The sequence below is a fragment of the Equus asinus genome, chromosome 2 (genome assembly GCF_041296235.1).
Source record: "Equus asinus isolate D_3611 breed Donkey chromosome 2, EquAss-T2T_v2, whole genome shotgun sequence".
Classification (NCBI taxonomy): domain Eukaryota; kingdom Metazoa; phylum Chordata; class Mammalia; order Perissodactyla; family Equidae; genus Equus; species Equus asinus.
Genome location: NC_091791.1, coordinates 192295842 through 192310793, shown reverse-complemented (window position 1 = coordinate 192310793; position 14952 = coordinate 192295842). Strand labels below are relative to the sequence as shown.

The 14952-nt window shown below is 35.3% G+C and overlaps 1 protein-coding gene across 2 annotated transcripts in view; it reads left to right on the top strand.

Moving 5' to 3' along the window:
* Nucleotides 1-14952, top strand: part of MAP4K5 (mitogen-activated protein kinase kinase kinase kinase 5) — a 104030-nt gene that overhangs the window by 34611 nt on the left and 54467 nt on the right. For both annotated transcript variants that reach the window (XM_070504325.1, XM_044765619.2), the window contains exons 3-5: nt 7591-7681; nt 8183-8247; nt 11000-11055. In XM_070504325.1, the coding sequence (XP_070360426.1) occupies nt 7591-7681; nt 8183-8247; nt 11000-11055 (212 nt within the window). The remainder of the gene's footprint in view (nt 1-7590; nt 7682-8182; nt 8248-10999; nt 11056-14952) is intronic.

The window sequence follows — 14952 nt, the reverse complement described above, 5'->3', positions numbered from 1 at the left end:
TTTCACTGAGACGTTCGCAAAGTCTAGCGCAGAGTCAGCACCCAGTAAATATGTTACATGCCTGCCTCATTTTATAATGCTAGTAGTACCCTCATACCAAAACCAAAGACAGAACAAAAAAAAGAAAACCACACACGAATATCTCTCGTGAACTTAGACGCAGAAATCCTCCACAAGTGTTAGAAAATCAGATCTTAAGGACATTTTGAAGCGGATTTCTAGGTACTTGCAAAGGCTTTAGTTGTTGCAGGTTCTATTCTGTGTATGTTTGTTGGTCCAATGTAACTTAAGGACTTAGACCTTCCTTTTCTTGAGTAGATGTAGCCATAGTGGTTCTTAAATTTGCTACTCATATTTAGGGTTGTTCTTTGCCTCTTGCATAAAACGGAGTAAAGAATGAGATCTTCCTGGAGTAGATGACCAGGAATTAGAAGACAGAAATGAGGAAGAAGATTAAGGAAAATAGATGTATTTGTGAGAAAGAAAGATTGCCTGATATGGAATCAACTGTCAGGGGGTAAGACAGAAATGATATATGTGCGTGTCCATCTTCCTCTTTCCCCCCACCACCCTAGGGGGTAAAGGGAAATAGTGCAGAAGAAATTTTTTTTGATCAAATAATTATGTATACAAGTAGCCAGATGTTAAAGTTGTCTGACAGAGTCGTTATTTCCCAAAAAATGATGGTGCATAATATTGGAATGGAAGGGTTGTGTCAATATAAATAGCTGTTGTTACAAACTGTTTACAAATCAGTAACTTATAACTCAGGAAGTACTTATCTAACAAAATTGCTTAAAACAGTGTTTCTGAAACTTGCCTGATTATAAGAATCCCTTGAAGATTCTGATCCAGAAAGTATAGAGTGAGCCTAGGAATCTCTTATTAATAGGTGATTTTATGATTGTTTAAGAATGGGAAACAGTGCTTTACAACATCGAATTTAGAATTTTAATGGGATAAAACTAGCAAGTCTAATACACGGTCTTTAATCTTATGTAATAGTTGATAATACTAATAAGAAATTACTTTTTAGCTGTCCTAAGGAGTTTTTCATATTACTTGTAAAATAATGTTTACATATTACTTGTAAAAAAATGTTGTTGAATAAGCAACAACATACTGCTTTACTTAATTCTCTATTTTCAGAATTGACACATTAAAAACTATAGATTAAAATAATTGATTAGATTTCCCTTTGTAATTGTTTCATAGCCAATTACCTTACCTAACCTTACGCTTACTAAAAAACACAAAAAATGACAGGTTAAAATTTCTAAACTTCTAAAATACACCAATTCAGTAGAAATCATCATAATAACAAACAAGTGTTACTTAATATGTATCTTAGAAATATTAACTTAATTCTCAAAATAATGCTCTGCAATTTTATTATTTCCTCATTTGTAGATGAGGAAACTGAGACACAAAGAGATTGAATATCTTGTAAGAAAGTAAAGAATAATCTGTAAGAAAGTAAGGAATAATCAAATGCTAAAACCTAGAGAAATAGGCGGGACATTAAGGCTGGCTTAAATCCTGAGAAAACGGTTTTGAACTACATAAAACTGCGATTTGCGTTTTACATCCTTCACATGGGACGTAAGGGATAGGAGACAAAGTCTAAGACCGGTGCTAGGTGAAGAGTCACACCCTGTAGAACCTGGGACCCCAGGGCTTTTTGTCTAGTGAACCAGAAAAGACTTGCCCATCCCCCAACCAGGGACTATAAAAAATATTGCTTGTCTTGAATTGGAGTCACACTATGTGTGTAGCTTTTAAAACCTTGGTTTTTTAGTTGCAGATGTATCCTAGGGTAGCACACCCAGCCACCAAGCAGTAGCAAATGTAGTCTTTCACCTTTAACTCAAGCTTCAAAGAGTTCCCACAGATAAAGTTCCAAGAAATAAGAGCTCAGGGTCAAAAATCCAGAAGACAGAGGAATTAAGGTGCCATGGGCAAAAGCCAGCAGAAACAGCAGCGGAACAGACCCATGAAGACATGAGATTTTTAAATTATATGCTCTCTGTTTGATATGATTAGATAAATAAAAGAATTCTTTGAAAATATGAGTAAAAACTAATAAAGTGTTAAAAGAAGGACTAGCAGATTTCAAAAATAACTAAACTGATCTTCTAGAAATGAAAAGTAATTATAGATTTAACATTCAATAGTTGTAACAAGTTAGACATAGCTGAAGAGGAAATGAAGAAACTATGCAAAATACAGCACAGAGAAGCAAAGAGATGATAAATGTGATACAATATAAAATACACAGAAGATGGAGTGAAAAGATCTAACCTAGATCTGATCAGAGTAGGGATAAAACTGGGCAAAGGCAATATGCGAAGCATTCGTGTTGGAAATTTTTCCAGAACTGATAGAAAACACCAAATATTTGAGAATTCTAACCAGAATAAATAAAAGAAATGCATATGTGCTTATATCATAGTGAAACTGCAGAATACTAAAGACAAAAAGATATTCAAACCAACTAGAGAGGGAAGGCGTTAACCACAAAGAAAGGACTTTTAAGACCATCAGTGACTTGTCGAAACAATGAAGGAGGAAGACAGTGGAGATCTTCAAAGAGCTGAAAGAAATGGACTATCAACCTACACTGGTACACCCAATGGAAATATCTTTTTAAAAAAAGATGAAGGCACAATAAAGACATTTCAGACAGAAACTAATAGTATTTGGCACCAATAGACTATCACTAAAGAAAGTTGTAAAACATAAACATCAATCAGAAGGAATGTGATCTCAGATAGTAAGTCTGAGATGCAAAACAGAAGGAAGAGAAAAGAAGGTGGCAAATATGAGTAAATCTTTAAAAAAGAAAATGTACCTATAAAAAATAATAAGATGATGTTTTATGAGGTTCTAGAAAAGAGCTAAAATTCTGACCAACCACAGCATGTGACTTGGGAAGAGGTAAGAGTTAAAGCATTCTAAGGTTGTATTGTTTGAGAGGAGGACAGAGATAGGAGTTATGTGTAACCTTTACCAAGGGAAGTACACACATTAAAATTTCTAGGGTAACTTCTAAAGAATAGAAATGGAGACTGTCATTTCCAAACTGGTAGTGGAGGGAAAAAAACAAAACAAACAAAAAAGCAGAAACTCAATCCAGCAGAAAGTAGGGAAGGACAAAATAGCAGCACAGAGAAGGTGAAACCAACAGAAATCAGAAAATGCAAGGTCATCGGGTATCCAGATATTCCCATAATTACTAGAAGGTAGAACATTTAAATGCCCTAGCGGAGAGAAAAAGATGATCAGACTAGATTGCTCTGTTTTGTTAGTGTTCATAGTGTTAAAAAAAAAATTACACCAACACAGAATGATTCAAAGTGGAAAATCAGTTCTCCTGACCACATGTCCTTATTCTACTCACAGTAGTAACCACAACTGTTTTTCTGTGTTTTTTTTCCAGACGTTTTCTATATATTGCTCCATAGACTTCTTTTTTTGTCCCCTCACTTAACAAATGTTTGAGTGTCTTTTTATGCCAGCATGTACTGCTATAATTTGTTCTTGTTAATAGTTGCAGAGTATTCCGTTGTATTGCTGTACCATACTTTGGTGAACTAATCCCGAATTGATGTACATTTAGGTTATGTCCACATTTTTGCTATTGCAGTCAGTGCTGCAGTGAACATCTTTGTACGTATTGTCAGGTATATGTGTTCTGAAGTTTGATTGACGTGCCCAGTGGCTTCCACAAAGGATAATGAGCTTTCTATTTCCACTAACAGGATTTGAAAATGTGTTTCTCAGTAGTCTCCAAACTGGATATTATCAAACTTTGAGGTTTTTGTCAATCTGATTGAATGAAAAATAGCTTTGGTTTGCATTTTTTTAATTTGAGGACAAGCATCCTTTATAAGTTTATTGACGTTTGTATTTCCTTTACTGTGAAGTGCCTGTTCCTCTTTTTTTAGCCTGCTTTTGAAGGTGTGTATGAGAGAGATTATTTGTGATATGTTTTGTTTTTTTTTAAAGATTGGCACCTGAGCTAACAACTGTTGCCAGTCTTCTTTGTTTTTCCCCTGCTTTTTTCTCCCCAAATCCCCCCAGTACATAGTTGTATACTCTTAGTTGTGGGTCCCTGTAGTTGTGGCATGTGGGATGCTGCCTCAACATGGCTTGACGAGCAGTGCCATGTCCGTGCTCAGGATCCGAACCAGCAAAACCCTGGGCCGCCAAAGCAGAGCGCATAAACTTAACTACTCGGCCACGGGGCCGGCCCCTGGGATATGTTTTTGAAAGTTGATTTTGAAATTCCAAGATTATTCTTTATCTCAGGATAATTTTTTAGCATTTTTCTGGAATGCTTAGAAATGTCAGATCTAGAGGAGTAGTACTAGAAATTAGTTGGTGCAGTTCAGAGGATTCTGTCCAAAAAATTATAGCAGAGTTCAGAGGTGAGGAGTGTAACATTGGTTTCAGCTGTCTGTTATGTTTGGTTCTTCTTTGGTCTGACATCCATAAAATTGATTTCCAGAAAGTCTGCTCTAGCTTTTGACTATACTCCCTGGAAACCAGCAGTTCTTTCTGGATTTAATCTCTTCCTTACTCTGATTTTGTGTATTTTTTAGTCCATGCTCTATTGGCAACTTAAATTATAGCCCATACCTTCATTAAGGAGTGAAATAACAAAGCTAATTGTTCCTCTTTTGCTGGAAAGAGGGACACGGTACTAAGTATTTTACCAGGGGCCTGGGAGTTAGCGGACCTCCTCCCAAGTCTTCCCATTCCAGTTGTCAGGATCCTATTTTTTACCTGTTGCAGTTGTAAAGTCAACTGGGGTTACGTTTCAGCAACTGCAGAGATTGTCTTTTTTTTTTTTTAAGGTTTTATTATTTTCCTTTTTCTCCCCAAAGCGCCCTGGTACATAGCTGTATATTCTTCATTGTGGGTCCTTCTAGTTGTGGCCTGTGGTACGCCGCCTCAGCGTGGTGTGATGGACAGTGCCGTGTCTGCGCCCAGGATTCGAACTGACGAAACCTTGGCCCACCTGCAGCGGAGCTCACTAACTTAACCACTCGGCCATGGGGCCAGCCCCCAGAGATTGTCTTTTGATTTTGATTTAGGGCTTCTTAATGATACTGTTTCCCTGAGTGCCTTGGGGCAGGCATTCTAGAAATGAGCATTGTCCTTTTCCTGCTGCAAACTGCCCAGTGTTGTTAGAAGCAACTCTACGACTCTTCCGTACTATGGCTCACTCATTCTTTGAGCCTGTCCATGTAATTACAGAGGTTGGTTTAATAATTTCAGTATTAAATATATGATCCGCTACCGTATTATTTGAAGGAGAGGTGTGATGAATCTTACGGCTGCCTTTCGTTTTGCCACAGCCAGATTTTTAATACCTAATATCCTTCTTTTTTTTCCTTTTTTGTTAAAATCTGAGGCACATGTTGTTGTTAATCATTTAACTATTAATCAAGTACTATTTTTTTAGGGCTCATTTGATTGCAAGAAACCCTTAAAGAGTATATTGGATCCAGTAGCATATATTAACAAAGGTGATTCTTTACTCTTCTTTCCTTTGTAATGCAGGACTTCTTGACAAAATGAAAATGGGCTAGAATCTAGCCAGCTTGTTGGAAATTAGCCATCTAAAGAATCAGTTTTAATGCTGTAATGACAAAGGCTCTGTGGAGGAGTGCATCAAAGGAGAAACCGTATGCTGCTGCCCGTGAAGGGACAAAGAAACCTCTATACCTGGGTGGGCGGGCTTTTACTGTAACCTTCAGGAGTTACTCCCTACTTCTGCCTAAATTGATAATGAGAACATGAGGTCATCATCTATTTTGGATTATCTCCTTTGATCCCCTTCCACTGGCAGACATTAAGAAATAATTTTTTTCTCACTCTGTAGAAGCTCAGGTGCATGCTGAAATAAATTTTTCATTGTGAAATATTGCTGTTGTGCACTTATGTTTAAGGTATATGTAACCATGTACGTAATACACGTTTTCACAGTTTACAAATAAAAGCTAAATTTTCTTTAAAGATTTTTATTCAGATTTTTATTGTTAGAAGATTATCCCCTTCTTTGGCTTATCTAATTCTTTAGAATTCTTGACACCAAATCCTTTAACTGAATCATCAATTAATGGTTACCAGAAGGGACTATTGAAAAGAGTGCCTTTATGATTATAAATAAAATGATGTATAATAGCTAAACTAAATATATGTGTAAACCACATCAGTAATGATTTATCATTTAAAAGATGTTTTATAGCATGGCACAAATATTTTAAGGTTTGTTTTGTCTCTGAATTGAAAGTTGGAAATACGAAAGGGAGAATATCTCTGATTTGTATGAGGATTTTATTTGTTTATTTATCTAAGGCCCAATATCTGAGTTTTTCCTTCTTGACCTTGTTTGTTTTTCTAAGGTGACTTTAAGTTAGAGCCAGAGCCTGTCTGGACACCAGTGCTTTCAAACCTGAAGTTGCTTCACAGAAGACCGTTACAAAACAGCATCTCATGAGAAATATCTTACCATGGTGTCCTTACAACGACAGCTTTTGTTTATGTCTTTCTCATCTCCAGCATGTAGCACTATTGCTATTGCATTTATTTTGTGTCAAACAGTGTACTGAATACACCGCATACATTTCCTCTTTCTCCCAACGTTCCCAACTGAGGGACTCACACAAACAGAAACAGGGAGCTTGCGAGTCTGCTACAAGAATGGCCGGCAACTTCGTGTAACTGAAATGCAGGGGAGGTTTAGGCAAGTGGTCGGTAAGGAAGCTGAATGGGTGGAGTGAATCCAGATGCTACTTAAGTGATGGAGCTGTGGCTCAGAGGGCTTAAGTTGTCCGAGGTTACCTCGCCAGTGCACAGCTGAGTCAGGATGTGAATGCAGGTGTGTCTCCTCCAGAGCCGAGCTCTTAGCTTCTGCAGTGTGCTGCTTTACCCAGGACACGTGCTGCCGTTTCCTACCTCATAAACGCCTTTACTGAAAGACAGACTGTTTCTGTGCTACATCAAGTTTGATGGTGATGATACCGTTCTAGGCAGTATTCTCACAATAACCAGTATTTCATTGTAATCTAACTTTTTCTAGTTAAACAACTCAAAAAGAAGAAAGCAAAATTACTTTTAATTTTTCCACCCAGATGTAAACACTGTACGTTTTTTGAGACTTTTTTTCTATATACATGTGTAGTTATATAATATAAATAAAATATCCCCTTTCACTTAATATACCATGAACATATTTTCATATCAAAACACGTTTAACTATATTGTAATATGTGTAACTGTACTGTAAGTTATTTAACCATTCTTTCTTTATTAATTCACACTATAGAGAGCATCTGTCTCTGTGAGCATCTCCTTAAGAAAATCATTTTTGAACTGAAATTATGAGTTCAAAGATTTTTTACATTTTTAAGGCTTCTGGCTTTTTAGAAAGAATATACCAGTTTATATTTCCATTGAAGTATTAAGAATGTCTAATTCCTCTTCTCTGTGTAATATTTATTGTAAAGTTTTCCTTCCTTCTCATATTTAGAGACTCAAAATGTAACATGATGACCAAATTATTATCATTTTGTTTTTCAGGAGATGATTTTTCTTTGATTCAACAAGAAATATTTATGGTTAAAGAATGTAAACATTGCAACATTGTTGCCTACTTTGGGAGCTATCTCAGGTAAAAAAAAAGCATCTGCTCTCTCTCTAATTTATGGTTTTTTTGCGACACTCTCCATCTCTTTCATGAAGTGCTGTTGTGTGTATAAATTTTAAAAATTATGTTGTCTAAAGTTCTAAAATTTCTCAGGTTTTCTTATTGTCTCCCCTGTTGTATTAGTAATGACGCCTCCATTTATTCAGTTATACCTTATCTGGCCACCTTAATGAAATTTAGGAATGACCACCAGGAAGTAGTTAAGCTTATAAAACTGATCATACCCTAAACCACTGAGGATGGGAACAGAGCTGAAGTTCACATGCTTTCCGTCACCTGCTTGAGCCTTGGTGTGCCGGGAGGCATCACGTCATCCGTGTCCCCCCCACCCCCCCACCCCCGCCCCGCCCCAGTCCTGAGTCCTGAGCCTCGGTGCCCCTGGTGCGCCTGCCAGGAGTGAAAGCCTCAGGGTGTTTCAGATTGCAGATTACTGGCTAATATACTCTTCTTTCTCTTTTATATTAGTCGGGAAAAGCTGTGGATTTGTATGGAATACTGTGGTGGCGGATCACTTCAAGATATTTATCATGGTACCGTTAATTTGATTTTATATTTTAAAATTGACTTTGACTTTAATGATTGTTGTTTGACATTTCTAGTTAACCAGGGCTATTAACAGGTAGATATACTGTTTTACATTCTTCTGTTCTGCTCCTGGAGTACTGTGTAAAAGAAATCTAAATTTTCTTTTTTGTTAGTTATTCAGCTAAATTTGCTACAGCCTGAACTGAGAAGATCCAAGAGTTTTTGTACAATCAAAATTTTACTTTTTAGATGTAGTCTCTAGGAAAGTATTTTATCTACAAATGAAATGTCTAAACTTCCTTGTAGATAAAAATTGAAATGCAAAGGGTAACTCTCACATAAAGGAAATCATATATCTATCTTAATAATAACCTAACTAGGAAAGCAGTTTAGTTGTTGCTGTAATATTTTTGTGTTAAAAATGTGTAATTTTGAAACATTTGGAGCATTTTATTTAGCATTCTGTTAATTTGGGCAGTTGTCTGAGTTGAATTAGATTTTGCCTCATAATACTACTTAGGAATAGTCTTCATTTTGGCTCTGCAGTTTAGCTTCCAATTTGTTTTGTTGTTGACAATTTCCTGAATTTCTAAAATTTATGAGACTAAGCATAGGTCCTTATAAAATAATTTTCTTTATTTAATTGGAGATGGGATAGTGAAACTCCCATTGCAACTGTGCATTGTATAATTAAGAATTATGGGAAGTATTTTTAAACATTTCTATGCTGAAATCTTTTTATTGAAAGCTTTATCAAATTTGTCATGCAATTTACAAATGCAACCATAGTAGATGTAAAAACAAGTGCTATTCCAGTTTAAATAGTATTTGTAGCTTGTAGAGGTCAAATTTTTAAAATGTCAATCAATCAATCAACTACACCACACCTATAATATTAGTCTTGTACAGCACTCAGAAAGATGGAGTGGCTCCATTCATATTGATCTGGGTATGTTTCCCCAAGGCTTCCTTTTAAATTGAAAAGTGAGGGGCTGGCCCCGTGGCCGAGTGGTTAAGTTTGCGCGCTCCGCTGCAGGCAGCCCAGTGTTTCGTTGGTTCGAATCCTGGGCGCGGACATGGCACTGCTCATCAAACCACGCTGAGGCGGCGTCCCGCAGGCCACAACTAGAAGGACCCACAATGAAGAATATACAACTATGTACCGGGGGGCTTTGGGGAGAAAAAGGGAAAAAATAAAATCTTTAAAAAAAAAAAAATTGAAAAGTGAATCATGAAAAAATACTTAGAGCATAATTGATCACACTCAGACTTTTTAAAATTAGGCTTTTAAAAGTATTCATATGAATTTGAATGCATAACAAAGTGAAAGGATACATACAAAATTGAGAAGTCATTACTTCTAGGAGAAAAGAACTGGGACTTAGAAGTAAAATTTTGAATTATAATGAAAATGTATTGATATATTAATTATAAACTAATAAATATAGTAATTATCTAATTTTGTCACAGCAAATAACTCATGACAAAAAGAAGTCATGACTGATGTCTAAAGCAGACTGGTCACTGTCTGCTTTTATTTAAAATAATATTTAACACTACAAAAATAATGCAAATATACAAGATATTACAAAAAGTTTTTTTAAAACAAGAACAAATCCCATTCTTTTAAGAGAAAAATGTTTTATTCCTTTATATAGTAGTCTTTCATTCTCTTACATATTATACAATACTGGAATGACTGTTCTCTTTTATTTTACCCTGTTCTTGATTTTAAGGAATTATTGGCAGAAAACAGCTCTATGCCATTCTATTTAAAATTCTTTTCTATGATTTTATGAAGAATTATGATCATTGATATAAAGAGTTTTTATAGAATAATTATAATTCTTATTCCTTCACACTTTTACAGAGTAAGAACTCAAGAATATGGATAAATCCATCCCTCTAAATAGCATACTACATAGCATAGTAATCAAGAGCGTCTACACTTGAATAAACTGTTAATAAAGTGACTAGGTACTAAGAATTGAAATTTTATGTTCCTGAGTAGATGTAGAGAGCCAATGATTAAAATATCCGGTAGACTATTTCTCATACATAAAGAAAGCTTGTAAGTACCTGATTCAGGTTCACTGTCAGGAAACAGCAGCCCAGATTTCAGGCATCCTCTCATGGTATTGGAAGGCGTATTTCCAAAGCCTCTGGTTGAGTTCTTACAGAAGGATTTTATATTTCATAATAGAGAGAGATCTGGTTGTCAGAAGGGACCTGGTTACTTTTTAAATTCCTAGATAAGGTACTGGATCAAGCTTCCCTGTTTTGATAGATATAATAAAGAATTATACTGAAGAAATAATATCTTGACCTTTAAAAAGTATATGTTGCCTTTCAGTAGGTTTCAATAATCAATCTCTTTATAGTTCTTTACTTCTCTATATAACTGTAGTTACTTATATGTGTTTATCTCATTTCCTGGCTTTATTTGTGAAGAACTGTTTAGGACTGGGATCATGTCCCTTGTTTTCCATAGGATATCCTGTGATGCCTAGTACTGTGCTTTGCACATAGTGGGTGCTTAATATTTCCATTGACCAAAGTTGTTATGGAGTAAATCTTCCATTTTTAACATACATTTTAAAATTCTCAACTTTACTTTTTTCTTTTGTTTCCTGATTACAAGAATAATATATGCTCATGATGAGAAGGTTTATAATAGTGTGTCATTTTTAAAGTAGACTGTTTTTAATCTGTTACATTCAAATGTATAACAGTGTGGTCTCTTCTTTTTCTTTCTAGTTACTGGACCATTATCAGAATTGCAAATAGCCTATGTATGCAGAGAAACTTTACAGGTACTACATTTGCTTATGTAGATAGAAAGGCAGTTCCAGTTTCACAGTTGAAAACTATAAAATGGTGATCTGTCCAAAAGAAAAGGAGTAAACCAAAGGATTTTTCTGTTACCCCTCATATTGTAATCCTGTAAGCCTGTTATTTCCTGAATGAGTCACAAGAATTCATTTAAGTTGATGCTGGTACACAAGGTGGTGCTGTCTGGTGTTCTGCTTTGTCACTCTTGACCCTCAGTTGCTACAAAGCTAAGGAAAGCCATAGGTGTGAATTGGTTTTCATGAGTGAATCAGCAGACCTCTCAGTTGCAACAAGTTGTCTAAGCTTGCCCTTCGAGTTTTACGGCTGTAAAAGGAATCTCTCTTGCACAAAACATGAGATCTTTTACCATTTCTCCCAAAATTAGAATAAATTAGCATAACAATAACCCAGAAGGTTATCTGGAAACCCTAGTTCTATGTGATATTAATATGTGTCATTGATAGCAAAATCCCTTTTAATAGGCTTGGTAAACATTGTATTAAGCAGAAGTTTCCTTCCTTCTTTTTTCAGAACTGGTAAGAGCTTTTAGTATGTTAAAGTATTTGCTTGTGAATTTTCAGTAGGAGTATACAGTATGTAGCATTTCTCCTAATTTATTTTTTCAGTGTTTGAGAGACTGCTCATTGAGAAAAAGCAATTCACATTTGTTTATATACTTTAAGGCATTTAAATTAGGAGGAGGAATTAAATAGTAATGATTTTTTTTTATTTTGGTTATTTACAACTGGTAGTTGTTAATTGATACTTCTTTCCCTACATTTCCTAGATTGTTTGGTTTGTTTATAAGTGAAATTGATGTTCTGTATGTTATTCTTCCGTATTTTAGAAATTGGGAGATTGACCTGATTTAAGAGAAAGCTCTAGTTATTTCAGAAAGAGTTGCTTTCCATATGCTTTAGAAGACGTATGATGCCAAATCTTGTTAGACATATGAAAGTAAATTTCTCCAATATATGTATATTTCTTTAATGTCCACATAATCTAGAAATCTGCTTTTTTATATCAACACAAGATATGAAGCTAATCATACACTCAGAGCAGAGAATTGTTGACAGATTAATTTTCTTTATATTTTAACTTCCACAGTTCGTTGCTTCTTTAAGTAGTGAGCAGAGTACTGAATGGAAGTGAAAAATAAAACAAAAAGTTGAGTTTGCATTCTGGTCCTCGTACATGACCATAATTGTTTATGGTTCTAGTTCCCCAAGTATAAAATGAGGCTTTGGAAGGAATGACCTCCAAGATTAGTTCCAATTTTAAGATTCTATTATGCTAACAAACTCCCACATGTGGTATCTGTCAACAGATGAATGGATAAAGAAAGTGATATATATACACACACACACACACCCCCATATGACATACAATGGAATATTATTCAGCCATAAAAAAGGAAGGATATCTTGTAATTTGTGACAACATGGATGAACCTGGAGGACATTATGCTAAGTGAAATAAGCCAAGCACAGAAAAACAAACACTGCATGATCTCACTTATATGTAGAATCTAAAAAAGTTGAACTCATCAAGGCAGAGAATAGAATGGTTACCAGGGGCTGGAGGGAAGGGGGAGAAATGGGAAGATGTTGACCAAAAAGTATAAAGTTGCAGTGATGTAGATTGACTGATTTTAATGTACAGCATGATGACTAAAGTTAATACTGTATTGAATACTGGAAATATGCTAAGAGAGTAGATATCAGGTGCTCTCATCACAAAAAAAAAATGGTATCTATGTGAGGAGATGATATATTAACTAGCTTGACTCTAGTAATCATTTCACTATGCATATGTATATCAAATCATCATATACACTTTAAATATGTATAATTTTTTATTAAATAAAATTTCTTTTTAAAAGGCAGAGATTGTCAGACTAGAAGAAAGCAAGACCCAACCAGAGCTGGCTATAAGAAATATGCTTTTATAAAGACACAAATAGGTCAAAAAGAAAAGAAAAGAAAAAGATATAGCATACTAACTATTCACAAGATAGCCAGAATGGCCATGTTAATATCAGTATCCGAAAAGTAGACTTCAGAGCAAAGATTCTTACTAAAGAAGATCTTTTCATCAAAAGACATAACCCTAAATGTCTATGCCCCTAATAACACAACTTCAAAACATATGAGCAAAAACTGATAGAACTGTAAGGAGAAATAGACAAATGCACAATTATATTCCTCTCACTGTAACTTTACAGAAGAAATGGAGAAAATCAGCAAGGATATAGAAGACTTGAATGATACAACCAACCGTCTTGACCTAACTGACATTTTAGTCCAACATCAGTGGGATACAGGAGCTTTTCAGGTGCCACAGAGCATTTACCAAGATAGACCATGTTCTGGGACGTAAAGTATATCTCAGTACACCTAAAGGACTTAAGTTATACAAAGTGCGTTCTCTGACCACAGTGCAATTAAATTAGAAATCAATTAGCAATGTTTCTGGAGTATCTCCAAATATGTGGAATTAAATAACACTGTTAAGTAACCCATGGGCCAAAGAAGAAATCAAGAGAGAAACTGAAAAGTGTTTTGAACCAAATGAAATGAAAACATAACACATCAAAATTTGGGATGCTAGGGCTGGCCTGGTGGCACAGTGGTTAAGTTCGCATTCTCCACTTCAGCGGCCCAGGGTTCGCCAGTTCGGATCCTGGGTGCGGACCTACACACTGCTTGTCAAGCCATGCTGTGGCAGGCGTCCCATATATAAAGTAGAGGAAGATGGGCATGGATGTTAGCTCAGGGCCAGTCTTCCTCAGCAGAAAGAGAAGGATTGGCAGCAGATGTTAGCTCAGGGCTAGTCTACCTCAAAAAAATTAAAAAAAAAAAATTGGGATGCTGCTAAATCAGTATTTAGAGGGAAGTTTATAGAACACCTTTATTAGAACTAAATGTTTACCTTTAGTCTGTGAAATCAATATCCTCAATTTGCACCTTAGGAAACTAGAAAAAGATAAGCAAATTAAACCCAGAGTAAGCAGAGAAAGGAAATAATAAAGATCAGAGTGGAAATCAATGAACTAGAAAGCAGAAAAATATGAGAAAAATCAATGAAACCGAAATCTGATTCTTTGAGAAGATCAATGAAATTGATAGACTTCTAGCCAGATTGATCAGGAAAAATAAAAAGACACAAATTACCAATATTAGGAATGAATGAGGGGATGTTATGGCAGAATCTACAAATATTAAAAGAATAACAAGGATATTCAATACCCAAGGAATATTATGAATAGCTTTTTGCCCATAAAGCCTACAACTTAGATAAAATGGACAATTTCCTTGAGAGACACAAACTACAAAAGCTTGCTCAATTAGACATTATCTAAATAATCCTATATCTATTCCCACAAAGAAAACTCCAAACCAGATGATGGCATAGATAAATTCTACCAGACGTTTAAGGACAAAATAATGCCAATTCTACACAACTCTTCTAGAAAATTGAAGAGTAGAGAATACCTCCCAAATGATTTTATGGGTCAGCATTTCTCTGAAACCAAAATCAGACAGTATTAGAAGAGAACTAACTATAGACTAATACCCTTCATAAACGTAGATGCAAAAATTAAAAAGGAAAATAAAAGATTAGCAAAGGTAATCCAACAGTATATGAAAAGATAATACATCATGAACAAGTGGGGTTTATGCTAGAATGCAATGTTGATTTAACTTCTAAAGTCATTTCAAGTAACTGACCATATTCGCAAACAAAAAGAGAAAAAACACATGAACATCTAAACAGACACAGAAAAAGCACTTAGCAAAATGCAACATTCATTCCTGGTAAAACTTCCAAGCATACTGGGACTAGAAAGGAACTTATTCAACCTGATACAGAGCAAC